Source organism: Pogoniulus pusillus, chromosome 40, assembly GCF_015220805.1.
Source record: "Pogoniulus pusillus isolate bPogPus1 chromosome 40, bPogPus1.pri, whole genome shotgun sequence".
NCBI lineage: Eukaryota > Metazoa > Chordata > Aves > Piciformes > Lybiidae > Pogoniulus > Pogoniulus pusillus.
In genome coordinates, this window is record NC_087303.1 from 2628727 (window position 1) to 2646438 (window position 17712).

The 17712-nt window shown below is 62.9% G+C and overlaps 2 protein-coding genes across 5 annotated transcripts in view; both read left to right on the top strand.

Moving 5' to 3' along the window:
• STARD3 (StAR related lipid transfer domain containing 3) overlaps positions 1–13934 on the top strand; it is a 30151-nt gene extending 16217 nt beyond the window's left edge. For all 4 annotated transcript variants that reach the window (XM_064174493.1, XM_064174496.1, XM_064174494.1 and 1 more), the window contains 9 exons: positions 702–800; positions 1450–1505; positions 2285–2377; positions 4063–4125; positions 6519–6614; positions 7124–7203; positions 7937–8041; positions 10050–10143; positions 12812–13934. In XM_064174493.1, the coding sequence (XP_064030563.1) occupies positions 702–800; positions 1450–1505; positions 2285–2377; positions 4063–4125; positions 6519–6614; positions 7124–7203; positions 7937–8041; positions 10050–10143; positions 12812–12916 (791 nt within the window). In that variant the 3' untranslated portion in view covers positions 12917–13934. The remainder of the gene's footprint in view (positions 1–701; positions 801–1449; positions 1506–2284; positions 2378–4062; positions 4126–6518; positions 6615–7123; positions 7204–7936; positions 8042–10049; positions 10144–12811) is intronic.
• A 747-nt stretch (positions 13935–14681) lies between these two features.
• Positions 14682–17244, top strand: TCAP (titin-cap). Its single transcript, XM_064174424.1, has 2 exons — positions 14682–15115; positions 16627–17244. The coding sequence occupies exons 1-2, from the start codon at positions 14967–14969 to the stop codon at positions 16880–16882; spliced, it is 405 nt and encodes a 134-aa protein (XP_064030494.1). The 5' UTR covers positions 14682–14966; the 3' UTR covers positions 16883–17244.
• The last annotated feature ends 468 nt before the right edge of the window (positions 17245–17712 follow it).

Below are 17712 nucleotides of genomic sequence, written 5' to 3' on the forward strand. Positions count from 1 at the left end.
CAGCTCTGAATATCTCCCTTCAGATCTGGGCCTGGAGACCCTTCCTAGCAGATTGCTTCAGTCCCCACAGGCCCTCGCAGGGGCTGGGTGTGACTTATGGGATGTGAAATTCTCCAGCCCCTGCTGGCCGAGGTCAGGCTTAAATGGAGCTGGAGTCTGAGCCTAATGCTTTGCACTGCCTGGGCACCTGGAAATTCCAGGGATCCTTCTAGGGAGAGGCTGCTGAGCTGAGACTGGCACAGCTGCCCCTTTCCTGGAGCAGCCAGAAGGAGTCTGTGGCTCTGCCGGGCTCAGCTGATGGAGGAGGAGTGGAAAATGACAGAGGGAGGAAGGAGGATTTGTCAAGTGGGGCTCAGTCAGAAGTGCCCTGGCTGACTGGAAAGCACCAGAGGATGTTTGGGTCTTGCAAGGAGGCTTTAAGATGAAAAATGATCAAGTGTTTAATGCCTCTATTGGATTAGGCTCAGGTTCCAAATTGCTTCCAGGGGAAGCTCTTATTTAATTAGCTGCTTAATCGCCTTTGGATTTGACAGGCAAAAGAGCTCATTGATCTCCCTGCAGATAAAAGGGCTCCAGCAAAGGAGGGAGCTGGAAGGCTCCGTGGAGAGGGCAGCTGTGGGTGGGGAGCTTCAGGACCCCTCAGGACCCCCCCTGGTGCTGGGGTACTGCTTGTGGTAACCCCTGGCACTTTGCCCCCGCAGGGTACCAGGCAGCAGAGGCTGCAGCCTCTCGTGGTCCCCTGCTCTACCCCAGAGCCCTTTCTGAGGGACAGTTCTACTCCCCACCAGAGTCCTTTGCAGGTAAGATGCCCTCTCCTCCCCTCCTGATGCCACCTCAATGCCAGCCAGGGCTTGCTCACACCTCACTTCCCAAGCTTGCTGCCCTCACCCTGTTCCTCCTGGCTCTCCTCACCTCCATCATCACCTCCCCCCCCCAGGAGCTCTGTCTTCTTGTCCCAGCCCCTGGCAGGAATGGGTGGCAGAGCCTCCAAGAGCTGGCACTGCAAAATGGGCTCCTTCTCTCCTTGCACAGTACCCAGGCAGGGTGGGCATGGCCTTGCCACCTCCATGCCATCTGCAGGGCACTCAGCCCTGCGTGCCAGGCTTTGGCTGGGTGGATGGGCAGCTGCAGCCCTTGGTGCTGTTGGGGCTCTGAGCACTTGCAAAGTGCTGCCCTCAGGATGAGGGCAGGGGCTGGGGGCAGGTTGCCAGCAGCAGGTGAGGATCAGGGCTGGCAGTGTGCCACTGGCCTGGGGCACCACCTCCGGGGTGAGCAGGTGGCAGCCAGAGCAGTCGTCTCGGGGTGGCTGGCACCAACCTCAGCCTTTGGAGGGCCAGAGGTGTTCAGGGCAGGCAGGGCCTGGGCTGCCCACTGGGCAGGGCATGGGATCAGAGCTTTGTCTGCCCAGGGGTCTGCAGCAGCTGAGTGTTCACTGTGTGCTTCCTGCAGGGTCAGACAACGACTCTGATGAGGAAGGTGCAGGGAGGAAGGCACTGACAGCTCAGGTAAGCAGGCAGCATGGCCTCAGCCTGGCCCTGACTCGTCCTGCCCACCACCAGCCTGACCCTGCCCTGCCTTGCCTCTGCCACCAGCCCCAGGCTGCTGAGGGCTGTGGCAGTCTCTGCCCACCCTGCAGCCCCTCTGGGTGCTCTGTCTGCAGGGCACTGGAAGCTTCTGTCTGCCTTGGGGCATTTGAGCAAGGAGCTCAACCTGCCCCTTGGCACCAGCCTGTCCCCCTGTGTGCCTTGGCACTGATGGCCTCGTGGCAGACACAGCAGCGTGGGGGTCCTCTGGGTGGTGCCCACCATAAAACCACCTTCTCAGGTGGTCTCAGGGCTGTGTGCTCTTCCCTGCAGCATTCCACAGGGATGTGATCCTGGCTCTGCTTCCTGCCTGTGCCACTCTTTCCCCTTCCTTCTTATCCCCTCGCGTACCGAGATGGGCATCGCCTGGACCAGCCCTGCTGCACTGTGGCAGCCTGGCACATCCCCGAGCCTGGCTGGGTACTTTGTGCCCTTTTCCAAGTGCCCTTCAGCAAACCTCTGCTCCTTCCACAGCCCTTTTGCTTGTTGGAAACCCTGAAGTTGGCACTCAGAGCTGCTGTGTGCCAGGGCAGGGAGCTGCAAAATGAGGCCTCTGTGCCCCGAGTGAAGACATTGCTGTGCTGATGGCAGATGTGCCCTTGCCCTCTGCCAGCCTTGGGAGGGCTGTTGTTGGGGGGGGGAGGTTCATGGAGGGGTTCAAGCTCTCTGCAAACCTCCTGCAGCCCTCCCTTGTCTCCTAGGAGAAGGAGTATGTCCGGCAGGGCAAGGAAGCCATGGAGGTCGTGGACCAAATCCTGGCCCAGGAGGAGAATTGGAAGTTCGAGAAGAACAATGCAAGTGTCCTGCCCCCCCCCAGCCCCCCAGACCCCTGCCCCAGCTGTGGGCAGAGACAGGAGGGCACAGGAGGCTGTGGAAAGCTTCTTGTGACAGGAGAAGTCAGCAAGAGTCACAACTACCCGATGGGATCAGCAATCTGCTGGGGAGGCCACTCTGGATTAATTAGGTGCTAATTGCCCTGCAGGCTGACAGGAGGGGACCCGGCACGGGCAGGGGGTGGGCAGCTCACTGCTGGTGGGCATGGAGAGGAGTGGAGCAATCCTGGCACCCTGGCACTGCTGCAGCTTCAGCCCTTGCTCCACTGCAAGGTGCCTCTGGGCATCGTGGGGGCACCCAACCAGAGCTGCCTCTGGCCTCCAAGAGCTGCCTCTGGCCTCCAGAGCTGCCTCTGGCCTCCAGACCAGAGCTGCCTCTGACCTCCAGAGCTGCTTCTGGCCTCCAGACCTGCTTCTGGCCTCCAAACCAGAGCTACTTCTGGCTCCAGAGCAGAGCTGCTTCTGGCTCCAAACCAGAGCTGCCTCTGGCCTCCAAACCAAACCTTTCTGGCCTCCAAACCAGAGCTGCTTCTGACCTACAAACCAGACCTGCCCCTGCCCTCCAAACCAAACCTTTCTGGCCTCCAAACCACACCAAACCTTTGTGGCCTCCCAACCTTTCTGGCCAGCTCTGCCCCCCTGGCAGCAGCAGTGTGGGGCACTGCCTGCTCTCCCCTACCCCAGAGCTCCTTGTGTCTGCCCTCCACTTGGTGCCAGCTGGAGGGGGTTGGATCAGAGCTGCCTTTGGCTGCCACCTTCCCACCGTGGCTGTGCCCAGGGTGGGGTCTGGGTGCCCTTCTCTTGCTTCAGGCAGCACTTTGCTGCCCAAAGCAAAGCTTTCTCCTTCCTCACCAGGCTGCTTCATTCCCAGGGCAGGTTTTCATCTGGGCTACCTGAAGCTCCTTTCTGAAGGGTGGAGAGAGGGAGAGGGCAGTGGGGGGGGTGGGGGCTGTGTGTGCACCCCTTAGGAGCAGCCTGGCTTGCTGCTGTCACCCAGTTGGGGTGAGAGTCCTGCACACTGCAGCCTCATCTGGTGCTTCAGATTCCCCTGTCAAGTGATCCATTGTCTGATGCCAACCTTAGCTGGGCACATTGTTGTGCCCAGGGGAGGTGGGGAGGGGATGGAGTTAGTGGGGGGGAGGGGGGCAGGGGGATGGGATGGATTTAAATAGACCCATCAAGAGTTTAACACAATGCTGCTGCTGAAAGGTTCTCATCTGTCCAGCCCTAACCCCCTCCCTGGGAGTCTCTCCTCAGATGTGGGCACCCCACCAGCAGCTTTGGCAACCCAACCCTTTCCTCCCACCCTGGGGGTTGGTAGCAAAGGAGAGTTTGACCTTGGGTTTTTTTTTTTTGGGGGGGGGGGGGTTGGAGGCTGGCACAGAGTGGATTCTTTTTCTGTCTCATCCCTGCCTGCTGCTCTGGGATATTGTTTTGTTTATGGAAATTGCTGCCTGGGCAGCTCAAAGTGTGCCCAGAGCTGAGGTGAGGGGGCACAAGAGGACAGTTGAAGGCTGGGTGGGTTTGGGGGGGGAGGCTCTTGCAAGAGGAGGCCTGAGGTGGGCTGGCTCCTGTAGGCCCCCAGCAGAGAGAGAGAGAGGATTCATTCTGCTGACCTCGGTGCCTCTCCCTCTTTCTTTACACAGGACTTTGGTGATGTTGTTTACACTTTCGAGATCCCTTTCCACGGCAAAGCCTTTATTTTAAAGGTGAGAACCTTCCTGGGGCACTTCATTGTCCCCTTCCTGGGTGGTGCAGGCAAAAAGCAACTGCTCTGCTCAGAGCCACAGCTCAGCTTTCAGGCTCCTGATCCCAACCCCCTGAGTCAGCCAGGTCAGGCTGCAAAGCTCACTCTGTGTGCTCCAAAGCAGTTGAGCTGCACTGAGGAACCTCTCCAGGAGGAGAGACTGAAGGAGTTGAGGCTGGGGAGGAGAAGGCTCTGAGGTGACCTCATTGTGGCCTTGCAGTGTCTGAAGGGGGCTACAGGAAAGCTGGGGAGGGACTTTTTAGGCTGTCAGGGAGTGATAGGAGTGGGGGGGATGGAACAAAGCTGGAGATGGGGAGAGTCAGCCTGGGTGTTAGGAAGAAGTTGTTCAGCATGAAGGTGGTGAGAGCCTGGCAGGGGTTGCCCAGGGAGGTGGTGGAAGCCTCCTCCCTGGAGGTGTTTGAGGCCAGGCTGGCTGAGGCTGTGGGCAGCCTGCTCTAGGGTGAGGTGTCCCTGGGCATGGCAGGGGGGTTGGCACTGCCTGCTCCTTGTGGTCCCTTCCAACCCTGCCTGGTTCTGTGGCTGTGTGAGAAACCTTCTGCCTGAGCTGAGGGCAAAGAGCCACAGGAGCACAGAACCTTAGAGGCTGGATGGGAGCCTGAGAGGTCATCGAGTCCAACCCCCCCCTGCCAAAGCAGCAGTTCAGGCAGCTGGAGAGAGCAATGAGGTCTCCCCTCAGCAGCCTCTGAGATTCTGTGAGTCTGAGGTTCTGTGATGCTCTGAAAGCCTCCTTGGCTGGCAGGCAGAACCCTCCCAGCAAACCCTCACTCCCCCAGCCCTGCTGGGTCCCCACTCCCCTGCCCCTTCTGGGTCCCCACTCCCCTGCCCCTTCTGGGTCCCCACTCCCCTGCCTCTGCTGGGTCCCCACTCCCCTGCCCCTGCTGGGTCCCCACTCCCCTGCCCCTGCTGGGTCCCCACTCCCCTGCCCCTGTTGGATCCCCACTCCCCTGCCCCTGCTGGGTCCCCACTCCCCTGCCCCTGCTGGGTCCCCACTCCCCTGCCCCTGCTGGGTCCCCACTCCCCCAGCCCTGCTGGGTCCCCACTCCCCTGCCCCTGCTGGGTCCCCACTCCCCTGCCCCTGCTGCTGCTGCAGGAGTGGGAGCAGACGACTGCGAAAACTCCCTCCCAAGCCCAGCGCCTAGGAACTAATCTGGCCAAGGAGGCTAATTGGAACTAATTGCCAGCAAGACCAAGGCTGGGAGTGTGTCTGCTGCTGCCTGGCATCGGGAAGAGCTGCTTGGGAAGTGCCTTGCTCTGTGCCCCCTGGTTGGAGTGGCTTGGCTGCAGCCCATGCTTTAATGAAGCGCTGCTGCTGCGGTGCCTTCTCTTTGTTCCAGTGCATATGCTGCCTGGTTGGCAGAGCTGCCACTGGAGCAGCTCTCCCATTCCCTAGGAACAGAAAAAAACAGCAGGAAAACAAACCCAACCTAAGGCCTGGATGGTCCCAGAGGGTCTCACTTCACTGCCTTTCACCATTTGCCCCCCAGAGATCTCTCCTCGTCCCAAGAGGGTGTGGAGAAGGGAAGGTCGTGGAGCTCAGAGAGAGCTTTGCAGCACCTTCTGGAAGTGCCTGCAGCAGAGCTGCTGAGCGAGGAGGGAGGGATGGGTGGGGGGTGAGGGTGGGACAGGAGGCAGCCCGCAGGTCTGGCTGGCTGTGGTGCAGACAGACAGACAGACAGACAGACAGACGTTTGCCCTCTCTGACACCACAGCGCAGACCTTGGCAGGCAGCAGAAACCTGAGGTCTGAGCTGTCCTCTCTCTCTGGAGTCATTCCAAGCCCACCTGGACACCATCCTGTGCAGCCTCCTCTGTGCCCCTGCTTTAACAAGGGGGAGGTTGGCACTTGGGTGATCTCCAGAGGTCACTTCCAACCCCATCCCCTCCCAAACCCTTCCCTGCTGCCTCCTGGGGACAGAGCCAGAGAGGTTCCAGCCTTGCTTTGTGGCCAGGGCAGCCTCAGCACTCCCCTGCTGCACCACCCCAGGGGTTCTCTGTCTCTGGAGTCATTCCAAGCCCACCCAGACACCATCCTGTGCAGCCTGCCCTCTGTGCCCCTGCTTTAACACGGGGGAGGTTGGCACTTGAATGATCTCCAGAGGTCACTTCCAACCTCCCCCTCCTCCCCTAAACCCTTCCCTGCTGCCTCCTAGGGACAGGGCCAGAAAGGTTCCAGCCTTGCTTTGCTCAGAGAGGTTCCAGCCTTGCTTTTTGCCCAAGCCAACCTCAGCACCCCCCTGCTGCACCACCCCAGGGGTTCTTTGTGACCTGCCCCTTCCCCACTGACTCCCCAAGTGGAGCAGGGAGCTGGCTCCAAGTGCTCTGGCTCTGTCCTCAGGCTTTCCTGCAGTGCTCTGCTGAAACAGTTTACCAGGAGGTGATTCTGCAGCCCGAGAAGATGATCCTGTGGAACAGAACAGTGGCAGCCTGCCAGGTGAGCGTGCTGGACAAAGATGGCTTAATCACAGCAGCTCCTTGGAGCAGAGAGCTGGAGCTTCCCAGCCCCACACCGGCTGGCACCGCTGGTGCTGCCCAGGCCCTTAGCTGGAGCTAAGCTGCAGCCGAAGCAGCGAAGCGTTAAATCTCCGCCGCTCCCAGCGGCTCCCCCCGGCCAGCTGCAGGCCTCTGCCTGGCCAAAAACCCACGAGGTGGGCAGGGAAAGATGGGCCACAGGCTGGGGAGGGGCCACAGGCTGAGGCTTGCTTCGTTGGGGGGAAGCAGAGGCAATGCCTGCGTGCCCCAAACCCTCTCCCCCACACAAGCAGGGGCACAAACCAGTGCCAACGCTGCCAGGGAGCTCCACCCTGCCTCTGCCTCGCAGGGATGCTCTGGATCCTGGGGCTGGGTTAGGGGAGGGTCTGTGCCCACCTCAGCTGTTGGCATGTGCAGGGCACAGGCTGAGGAAATGTCTGGGTTTAACCTTTTTCACCCTCCCCTGCCCAGATCCTGCAGAGGGTTGAGGACAACACCATCGTCTCCTACGACGTGGCCGCCGGCGCCGCGGGCGGTGTCGTGTCCCCAAGGTCAGCTTCTGCCACCCTCTGCCCCTGCCCCAAGCTCCTAAACCCTCCTCCTGAAACACAGAGACCAGCAGCTGGCTCTGATGGCAACGCTCTGCCCCAGTCTATGCCCCAACCCAGCCCCAGTCTGTGCCCAGCCCTGCCCCAACTCTGCCTGAGCCCCAGCCCTTGCCCAGGCCTCTGTCCCAGCTCTGCCCAGCCCTACCCCAGCTCTGCCCCAACTGCCTGAGCCCCAGTACCTGCCCCAGTCTATGCCCAGCCCCTGTCCAGGCCTCTGCCCCAACTTTGCCCCAGCCCCTGCCTCAGTCTCTGCCCAGCTCTGCCCCAACTCTGCCCCAGTTCTGACCTAATCTGTGCCCAGCCCTGCCCCAACTCCACCTGAGCCTCAGCCCCTGTCCCAGCTCTGCCCCAGCCCCTGCCCCAATTTTGCCTGAGCCCCAGTACCTGCCCCAACTCTGCCCTGGTCTGTGCCCAGACCTTGCCTCAGTCCTGCCCCCCTGCACTGGCAGGGACCTGCAGAGCTTGGCCCTGTGGGTCAGGAGCCCCCAAAACCTCCTCCAGACGTTTCTGGCAGGGGCCTGAGAGCTCCCAGGCAGCCTCAGGCTGTCTCCCCCATACGCAGCTCTGCCTTGTGCTGCATCCAGCTGTCGACACAGCTCTGCCACAGCCTTTCCCAGGAATGCTGCCCCTCCAGAGCTGCCATTCCAAGACCTCCTTTGCCCTTTCTGGCACTCAGGGACTTCGTCAACGTGCGGCGGATCGAGCGGCGGAGGGACAGGTACATCTCCTCTGGGACCTCCACCACCCACAGCCTCAAGCCTCCACTCTCCAAATATGTCAGGTGAGAGGCAGCTCCTCGGCGGGGGGGGAGCAGTTTGGGAGCTGAGATCTAACTCAAAGGGCCACGAGGATGAGCAGAGGGCTGGAGCTGCTCTGCTGTGAGCAGAGACTGAGGGAGTTGGAGCTGTTCGGTCTGGAGAGGAGAAGGCTCTGAGGTGACCTCACTGTGGCCTGGCAGTGTCTGGAGGGGGCTACAGGAAAGCTGGGGAGGGAGTTTTTGGGCTGTCAGGGAGTGATAGGAGTGGGGGGGATGGAACAAAGCTGGAGATGGGGAGAGTCAGCCTGGGTGTTAGGAAGAAGTTGTTCAGCATGAGGGTGGTGAGAGCCTGGCAGGGGTTGCCCAGGGAGGTGGTGGAAGCCTCCTCCCTGGAGGTGTTTGAGGCCAGGCTGGCTGAGGCTGTGGGCAGCCTGCTCTAGGGTGAGGTGTCCCTGGGCATGGCAGGGGGGGTGGGACTGGCTGCTCCTTGTGGTCCCTTCCAGCCCTGCCTGCTTCTATGGTTGTGTGACAAATCTGCCTGAGCTGAGGGCAAAGAGCCACAGGAGCACAGAACCTTAGAGGCTGGAAGGGAGCCTGAGAGGTCATCGAGTCCAACCCCCCCCCTGCCAAAGCAGCAGTTCAGGCAGCTGGAGAGAGCAATGAGGTCTCCCCTCAGCAGCCTCTCCTCCAGGCTGAACAACTCCAGCTCCCCTCAGCTGCTCCTCTCCAGACCCTTCCCCACCTTCATTGCCCTTCTGCACCCACCCCAGCCCCTCAGTCAGTGTCCTTCTGCCCACTTCAGTGCAACCTTTCTGCCTTTCCTGGCAGCGACTGCAGGAAGCTCTCAGGGCTATTTGTGGAGCTCAACCTTGCTCCCCTTGTCCTTCCCCTTCCTTTGTTGTTGGAGCAGCTCTCGGGGCCGTTTGGGCGTTTCCCAGCTCCTCTGCTCAGGGGACTTGGGAGGTGCTGAGCATTAAGAGCCACCCCCCCACACCTCTTCCCCCCACCCCAAGCCAGGCTGCATCCTGTTTATGTAACACTTAATTCCCAAACAGGGCCCAGCTGCCACTGCTGAGGGGCAGCAAACAGCTGAGTGGAGCTGGAAGCCTCTGGGATGCCTTTTGCTGCTCGTCAGCTTGGTGGCTTTAGAGGCTGAGGACAGGCAGAGCTGATCCCGGGGGGCTGAGAGGAGCTGTGTCAGGATGGCCTCGCTCCCAGAGTGTCAGCAGGTCTCTGGCCTCTGCCTTTCAGCAGGGCCAGCTTTGCCCTGGCTGCTGGATGGAGCTGGGCAGGCTCTGGACTCATCAAACAAGGAGTCCTTGTTGCTGCCTGGGGCCCAGCTGTGCCACTCCGAGCTCTGACTTTGTTTTTGCTCCTAATCTGCTTAAAGTCATTGACATTTTAACTCTGAGAGCTGCCTCAGTCTATTTCAGAGCTGGGGACTTGAGGGGCTGCAAACATCTCCCCCTGGCTGGGTTTTTGCTTTTGACAAATGGATGCAGCAAAAAGAAATCTCTTCCCAGGGAAGGGAAGGCTGTGCCTGGGCTCTCTGCTCTCTCTGAGCCAGGCCAGGGAGGGTGAGGAAGGAGCTGGGAGCTGCACTGATCAAGCTTCCCCCACCCCAAGCCTGGCCTGAGCTTCCCTGGGTGTTTTCTTGCCCTAGGTCCTCTTGGTTGCAACCATTTCCCCTCACAAAGCTCCTCACGGTGCAGGGCTGCTGTTGGCAGGGCTGGCATAGGCTGGAGGCAGAGGCTGCTTCTCAGCCAGCAGCTCTGGCACCACCTCTGCCAAGGCACCTGTGGGAAAGCTGCCTGGCCCTGCTGGCTCCTGTGCCAGCAGCCAAAGCCTCACCTTCCTGGGCACTCTGCATCTGCTGCTGCCCTGCTGGGCTCTCGTCCTCGCTGCCAGGCTCAGGGGGTGGCTGCTGCTGCTGCTGCTGCTGCAGAAGCTGGCACAGGATTGGTGCAGAGTGCCCTGGAGTGCTGCAGAGCCTGGGCCCAGCTCTGATCCTCCTCTTCCTGCTTGTTCACAGAGGGGAGAATGGACCTGGAGGCTTCATCGTGCTGAAGTGTCCCAGCAACCCCAGGCTCTGCACCTTCATCTGGATCCTCAACACTGACCTGAAGGTAAGAGCAGTTCTCTGGCATCCTCTGGGAGCTTGGCAGCTGTGCCAAGGACACTGCCCCACGCTCCTGGTGCCACAGACCCTGCCCCATCTCCACCATTTCCAGTGCTGCCCTGAAGGGATTTGAGTTTTGCAGCTGGAGGTGAAGCTCTCCCTGTGAAATCTTTTCTCCTTGGTGTATGTTTGGGATGGGGGAGAGGGAAAAGCTCTTCCTGGCCTGGCACAGGTCTTGCTTGGAGCCTCCAGCTCTCTGCATGCACTTTTTAGTGGGGGCAGATTTTGCTCCTCCTTGGCATCTGAAGATGCTTGGACAGAGGGAGGGGGTGGGGAAGGGAAAAGCTCTTCCTGGCCTGACACAGGTCTTGGTTGGGGCCTTCAGTTCTCTGCATGCACTTCTTAGTGGGGAGTGGGGGCAGATTTTGCTCCTCCTTGGCATCTGAAGATGCTTGGGCAGGTGAAGTCTTGTCTGGCAGAGGGCTGGGGCTGCCCTGCTCCCAGCTACTCCAACCCCAACACTCAGAGCTGTGCCTACCCCCAGGGCAAGGCTCCTGATCCAACTCCGGAGCTCTTTTGGCCTCTCCAGCTCCTTGCTGGTGGCCCAGATTGAGCAAAAAGGCAGCCCACGAAGGGAGCTGGATCGGGGTTGGGGTAGGGGTGGGAAGGGAAGGGGTGGGAAGGGAGCAGAGCTTGGCCCCTTCGCTGCCCCCCGCCGCAGGCTGAGCGGTGCCGGCGCTGCAGAAGCAGCAGCAGCAGCAGCAGCAGCAGCAGCAGCAGCGAGCACAAAGGCTCCATTCATCAGCTCTGCTGCAGAGCTGTGCCGCCCCCTCCCCTCCCACGCCCCTCCCCACCCAGGAGATCAGCTCCTGCTCTACCTCGGGAGCCTCTCGGGGAAGGGATTGGCAGAAGCTCTTTGCCTTGGCAGCCGGAGCTGGGGGGGCAGAGCCCAGCGTGGCCTCCTGCCCCCCTTGGCACCGGGGCTCTGTTTTTCCCCTCTCGGATCTGGCTCCCATCTCTCCTATCCTGCCCTGAGGAGCAAGCAGGGAGGGCTGAGAAACCCTCCTGGTTGTGCAAGATGAGGCTGAGGAGGAGCAGACAACTCCCTGTGTGCTCCCCGGGGCCGGAGAGCCTTCGCCCGCTGCCCACCTCGGCAGCTGGCAGCGGTGCCATGACGGCCTGGCTATTAATAACTGCTGCCACCATCCTCCTGAGGGGCACTGCCAGTGCCCAGAGAGCCCCGTGCCCGGCTGCTTTGCCATTTCCTTTGGCCCTGAGGGGCTATTTATAGCCCCATGGCTCATCCCTCCTTGCAGCAGAGGGTGAGGATGCCACACGTGTGTGTGTTTGTGGCTGTGACGCAGCTCCTGCCCGCAGCTCCTTCCAAGGAGGTGTCTGAAATGGACCCTGGCACCCTGGCACCCAACAGCCCCACCTTCCCCGAGGGAAAAAGCCCAGCTCCAGGCTGGCATCTCTGCCTCCTGCCCTGCTGCAGCACCTTGAGCCGAGGGAGGGATTCTCCTCTGCCTCCCTCTCCCCTGCCCAGGGTACTCAGCCCAAGCTGCCTGCACTCAGGATCCTTTCTCTGGCCTGGGATGGAGGAGTCCTCCTGTGCCCCCCTGGCCCCCACCCAGGAGATGTGGGCATCACTCCCTCAACTCAGCACCCCCATCTCTGGCCTGGGATCCAGGGTTCCTCCTCTACCCTCTTGACCTGCCCCCCAGGAGCCCTTTTCTCTACCCCCAGGAACCCTTTCTCTGCCCCCTCTCACCCTGTGCCAAGCTCAGCTCCCAGCCTTGCCTCAGCTCTTCCTGCCCCCGCAGGGAGGAGAATTCGGGGGGGAGGAGAAGGAGGGGGTTGGGCTGGGGATGTTTCATGCAGCTCCCAGCAGCGAGCAGGGGCCGAGGCGTTGGGGTTGAGTCGTGCAGGCCTTTTTTAGAGAGCTCAAAGCATGCTTCAGTGCCTCCCCCAGAGCCAGCTCCTCAGCAGCTCCAGCTCCCTGGGCAGCTCCAGAGCACCTCCAGCTCCCGGGCAGCTCCCTGGGCAGCTCCAGAGCACCTCCAGCTCCTGGGCAGCTCCCTGGGCAGCTCCAGAGCACCTCCAGCTCCTGGGCAGCTCCAGAGCACCTCCAGCTCCCGGGCAGCTCCCTGGGCAGCTCCAGAGCACCTCCAGCTCCCGGGCAGCTCCCTGGGCAGCTCCAGAGCACCTCCAGCTCCCGGGCAGCTCCCTGGGCAGCTCCAGCCTCTGGGCAGCTCCAGAGCACCTGCAGCTCCTGGGCAGCTCCCTGAGCAGCTCCAGCCTCTGGGCAGCTCTAGAGCACCTCCAGCTCCCAGGCAGCTTCAGCAACTTGGGCACCTCCAGCTCCCGAGCACCTGCAGCTCCTGGGCAGCTCCAGCCTCTGGGCAGCTCCATCTCTCTGAGCAGCTCCATCTCTCTGGGCAGCTCCAGCTCCCAGGCAGCTCCAGCCTCTGGGCATCTCCCTGGGCAGCTCCAGCTTCCTACCCCACCACAGTGCTCATGCATCCCCTTCCCCACCATGGGGGTCGGGTGCAAGGGCTCAGCCCTGAGTTGTGTGTCCCCCTCCCTCCCTCCCTCCCTCTTTCTCTCTCTCCCTCTCCCCCTCCCCACTCAGTGCCTCCTACCCCTGACTCCCAGCTCTGCCTTCTGCCCCCCAGGGTCGCCTGCCTCGGTACCTGATCCACCAGAGCCTGGCAGCTACCATGTTCGAGTTTGCCTTCCACCTGCGCCAGCGAATCGCTGAGCTCTGCGGCAAGCCCTGAGCCTGGGCCCTGCCCCCTCTGGACTTTTCATTCCTCTGCCCTCTCCCTCCTTGGGGGGGGGACAGGACACAACCCTGTGCTCCTCTCCCCCCTCCCCAGAACCAAGGGGGAGACTCCATACTAACAGCACTGGGCTGAGCCCCCTGCAGGTGGGGGGTGCTGGGGGGGGGGTGGCTCAGCTCCCACTCCCCCAAACAGTTCCTCCTTACCCAGGACCTTGCAGCCACTGGCAGTTGTGTGCCAAACCCCTGCCCTGCCCTGCCCTCCTCTGGGGCTGACCCCCCCCACCCCACACACACACCTCCCTCACCCAGAGGTCGAGGATTCATCTGTGCCCCCCCTCCCTGCCTCCCCCCCCACTCCTCCTGGGCTTCCAGTTCGATGAGAAAGAGGAGCCAAAGGAGGAGGCTGAGGCTGTGGGGGCTGTGCCCTCACTGCTGCCCAGCAGAAGCCCTGTGCCAGGCTGTGCCCTCCTATGTGTGAGGGCAGGGGGCAAAGGCCTAACTTGGCCTCTTCTCACAGCCCCACTTAGGAAAGGACAGAGTGTGGGGGGGGGGGGGATGGGGCACGACCCCCACCCAGGGCTGTTCCCTCTCCTCCTGTGCTGCCCAAACCTCCCTGGGTTGTCCCTTGGGGTTTGGCTGATTTCCAACCCCCCCCAAACTCATCTCCCACAGCTCTGGGTGGAGGCAGAGGAGGATTTGCCTTAAAGCAGCGATTCTGCTGCTGGCTCTGGGTGGGGGGGGGGGGGACATGTGGGGGGTGGGGGGTGGGGGAAGGGAGGGTGTGGGGGAGGCTTTGTTCTACCTGCAGCGCCGGTGCCGTGTTCTGCCTCTATAAATGGAAGCAGAAACGAAGCTGCCCCCCACGCAGGGGCCCACGTGGGGAGTACCCACACCAGCCCCACCCCCCCCACCCCCCCGGCCCCTCTCCCCTTGTGCTGGGGGTCTGAGCCCCCCCAGTGCCTGCCAGGGGTGGTGGCAGCTGTCCCACGAGTAAAAGCCTTGCACTGTTTGCAGCCCTTGGCCTGCTGCCTGGGACTGGGGGAGGGGGCAGCAGGGGTGGGGGCAGCCTCAGCGATGTGTGCCCCCCCCCACCCCCAGCTTCCACAAACGGGAAGGAGGATTCCCCCCCCCCCCTCCTCCCCTTTCCTCCAGACCCTTGTGGCCGTTGGCATCGCTGTGCCACATCCCCTGGTGGCACCAACAGCTCCTGGGCATCGATGTGAAGCTTCCTCCCCTGCACTGAAGTTTGCCCCCCTCACACTCCCCTCCCCCCCCCCATCATTGTCCCCTGTCCCCAGGTGGTCTCCCCCCCCAATGGGACCCCTCCCACTGTGGCTGTGCTGAAGCCCTGTGTCCACCCTGCCCCATCCACGTGGGCACTGGCACCGGGCAGGTGCCAGTCTGTTCACAGCCCCCATCTGTTGGCACTACAAATAACCCAGCTCGGGGCGGGGGTGGGCAGCACCCCCCCCTCCTTTGTCCTTGAGTTGGGTGAGGGGGTGTGGGGACAGCAGGATGGGACCCCACACACACCACCCCCCCCCCCCCCCGTGGGCCTTTGAGGGCAGCGCTGAGGCCGCTGGGTGGCACAGAGGTGGCACAGAGGTGGCACAGAGGTGGCACAGGGTAGCTGCCGACGGCTCCCGGCTCCATCGCATTGGCTGGCCCCAGGGGTGGGCAGGGAAAGGCCAAACGTGCCCTGGGACGATGCCAGGGGCTGGGGGGGGGGGGGGGGGGGGAGAGGTCCTGCTTGCCCATCACGTTGCCCCGGTGGGGGTGGAGGGTTCAGACCACACAACCTAGGCCTGGGCTTGCCACCGCGGGGTGCCAAGTCGCCGGCGGGCACACGGCGGGGGGGGGGGGTAAACACACACAGGGTGCCACACGTGTCCCTGGCACCACCCCCCCCCCGCCCCAGCCCGTACCCTCCCCCGAAGGAGCCCTTGGCACCCTGCTGTCCCCTGGGTGCCAGCGACACGTCCCAAAATAGCCTGGGTGGGGGCATAAAAGCAGGCGGGGCGGGGCGGGGGGGGGCAGAGGGCAGGATGCTGGGGCCCAGCGCGGTGGTGCGCAGCGGGGGGCTGCTGGCCGGGGCCCGCCTGGGCTGCCGCCTGCGGGAGGAGGACGCTGGGCGCAGGGAGACCTTCAGCGCCGAGTGGTTGGACCTGGAGCTCAGCACCCGGCCCGAGAGAGGGTGAGAGGGCACCGCTGAGGGCACCGCTGAGGGCACCGCTGAGGGTATCACTGAGGGCACCGCTGAGGGCACCGCTGAGGGCACTGCTGAGGGCATTGCTGAGGGTATCACTGAGGGCATTGCTGAGGGTATCGCTGAGGGCATCGCTGAGGGCACCGCTGAGGGCACTGCTGAGGGTATCACTGAGGGTACCGCTGAGGGTATCACTGAGGGCACCGCTGAGGGCATCGCTGAGGGCACCGCTGAGGGCACTGCTGAGGGCACTGCTGAGGGCATTGCTGAGGGTATCACTGAGGGCACCGCTGAGGGCATCGCTGAGGGCACCGCTGAGGGCACTGCTGAGGGTATCGCTGAGGGTATTGCTGAGGGTATCACTGAGGGTACCGCTGAGGGCATTGCTGAGGGCACCACTGAGGGCACTGCTGAGGGTATCACTGAAGGCATTGCTGAGGGCACTGCTGAGGGCACTGCTGAGGGCACCACTGAGGGCACCGTTGAGGGTACTGCAGAGGGCACCACTGAGGGTACTGCTTAGGGCACTGCTGAGGGCACCATTGAGGGTACTGCAGAGGGTACCACTGAGGGTACTGCTTAGGGCACTGCTGAGGGCACCACTGAGGGCACTGCTGAGGACATTACTAAGGATATCACTGAGGGTATTGCTGAGGGCACTGCTGAGGGCAACACTGAGGGTACCGCTGAGGGCACCACTGAGGGCACTGCTGAGGGCCCCTGGGGGCTGGAGGAGCTCCAAGAGATGTGGCAGCTCCGTGGGGAGGTTTCGGGGTAGGGGGGAGGTCTGATGGGGTCGTTGGGGGATGCTTGGGAGGTATCTCTGTGGGGTTATGGAGCCAGGGTAGGTGCCAAGGGGGCTCACGGGGGACGTTTGGGGGTCTCCATGGGGTCATGGAGTCAGGCTGGGTTCCAGGGGGGGCTCATGAGGGATGTTTTGGGGTCTCATGAGGGATGTTTGGGGGTCTTCAGGGGTTCGGGGTCTCTGTGGGGTCTCCATGGGGTCTTGGAAGGAGCCATGGTGGGTTCCAAGGGGTCTCATGAGGGATGTTTGGGGGTCTTCAGGGGCTGTGGTGTCTCCATGGGGGTCTTGGAGCTGGAGTGAGTTCCAGAAGGGTCTGATAGAGCCGGGGGGGGGTGGGGGGGTGGGTGTGAACGTTCCACAGGGATTGGGAGAGCCTCTGTGGGGTTGCTGTGGGGAGTTTGGGGGCTTCATGGAGCTGGGGGGGGGGGGGGGGCCGTGAGGAATGTGGGGGTCCGCACGAGGTGGGGTCTGCCCCATGGGAGTGGTGAGGCCATGGCCGGGGGGGGGGGGGGGGGGGGGGGTGGGCAGCGGGGGGAGGGCTCCACTGTGCCAGCAGTGCCATGGGAACCTCTGTGGGCCGAGTGGTCCCCGGGGGAGCGGTGCGGGACATGGGCAGCTCCCCGGGTGGGGCTAGGAGGGGGGGGGGCCAGAGCAGCACACGGGGGTGCCACTGCCATGCCCATTCCGTGCCCAGGTGGTGCCGGCGGGAGGTGGACCAGCAGCGCCGGGAGACGCTGGAGCAGTTCGGGGAGCTGCGGGTGCTGGAGCAGCGCTCGCCCTGGGGGGTGCTGCGAGTGGGCTGCGTGGGGCAGCCCCTGGCACAGCACCTCCTGCCCTACGCCCGCACCCTGCCCCTGCCCCTCTTTGCCCCCCCGGATCTGCGCGGTGCCAAGGCAGGGCTCCGCCGCACCCTCTCCCGCTCCCTGTCCCACGAAGCACAACGAGGCTGAGAGGGGGCACTGAGGAGGGGGGCACTGGGGAGGGGGCACGACGCTGATGCTGGAGGAGGGAGGTGGGAGGGGGCAGTGGGGAGGACTTGGATGCTTGGATCCACTCAAGCCACCCCCGAAGAGGCAGCTCAGGAGGGTGGGGGACAAGTGGGGCTGAGATCCCACACGCTTGGGACCCCAGCCCACGGCGGGCATCGAGGAGGCCGGCGGGGACGAGGTGCCAACGGGCTGGGGAGGGGCTCTTGGCAGCTCCAGCCGTGGGCACCGCTCTGTTTTCCTGGCAAAGAGAAGGAGATGCAAGGATGGAGAGCGCTGAGGAAACCCCCCCGGGGATCGGACTGGACCCTGGGAGGGGGTTGTGGAGGGGTGGGGGGCTGGGGGGGGGTCTCTCTGTGGGCTTGTACAAGTGGTGGGGTTTTTGTATGGCAATAAAGTGCCCAGCCTGGCACCGTGGGCATCTGTTTAGGGAGGGGGCTGCGAGGTCCCCAAGGTAGTGTGGGGAGGGGGCAAGATCTAGGGGTGGACTCTGGTGGGCAGTAGGGGAAACTGAGGCACGGAGTGGCTGGAGAGAGACACAGGAGCTGGGGGGGGGGGGGGGGGCGGGATCGGTGGGGGGGGGTTAGGGGGGTGGAAACCTTCTGCTTACAGACCCACTCCACCCACCCAGTGCCAACCCAGCCTGTGCCAGGGGCCAGGATGGTCCCAGTGCCAGTGCCCAGATTAGCTGTTCCCACCCAGCTGGACCCAGCTGTCCCTGGGCCACTGCCAGGCCCTGTCCCCATCCCTGTCCCATTTCTCCCCACCAGTGGCTGAGCCTCACCACCTTTGCC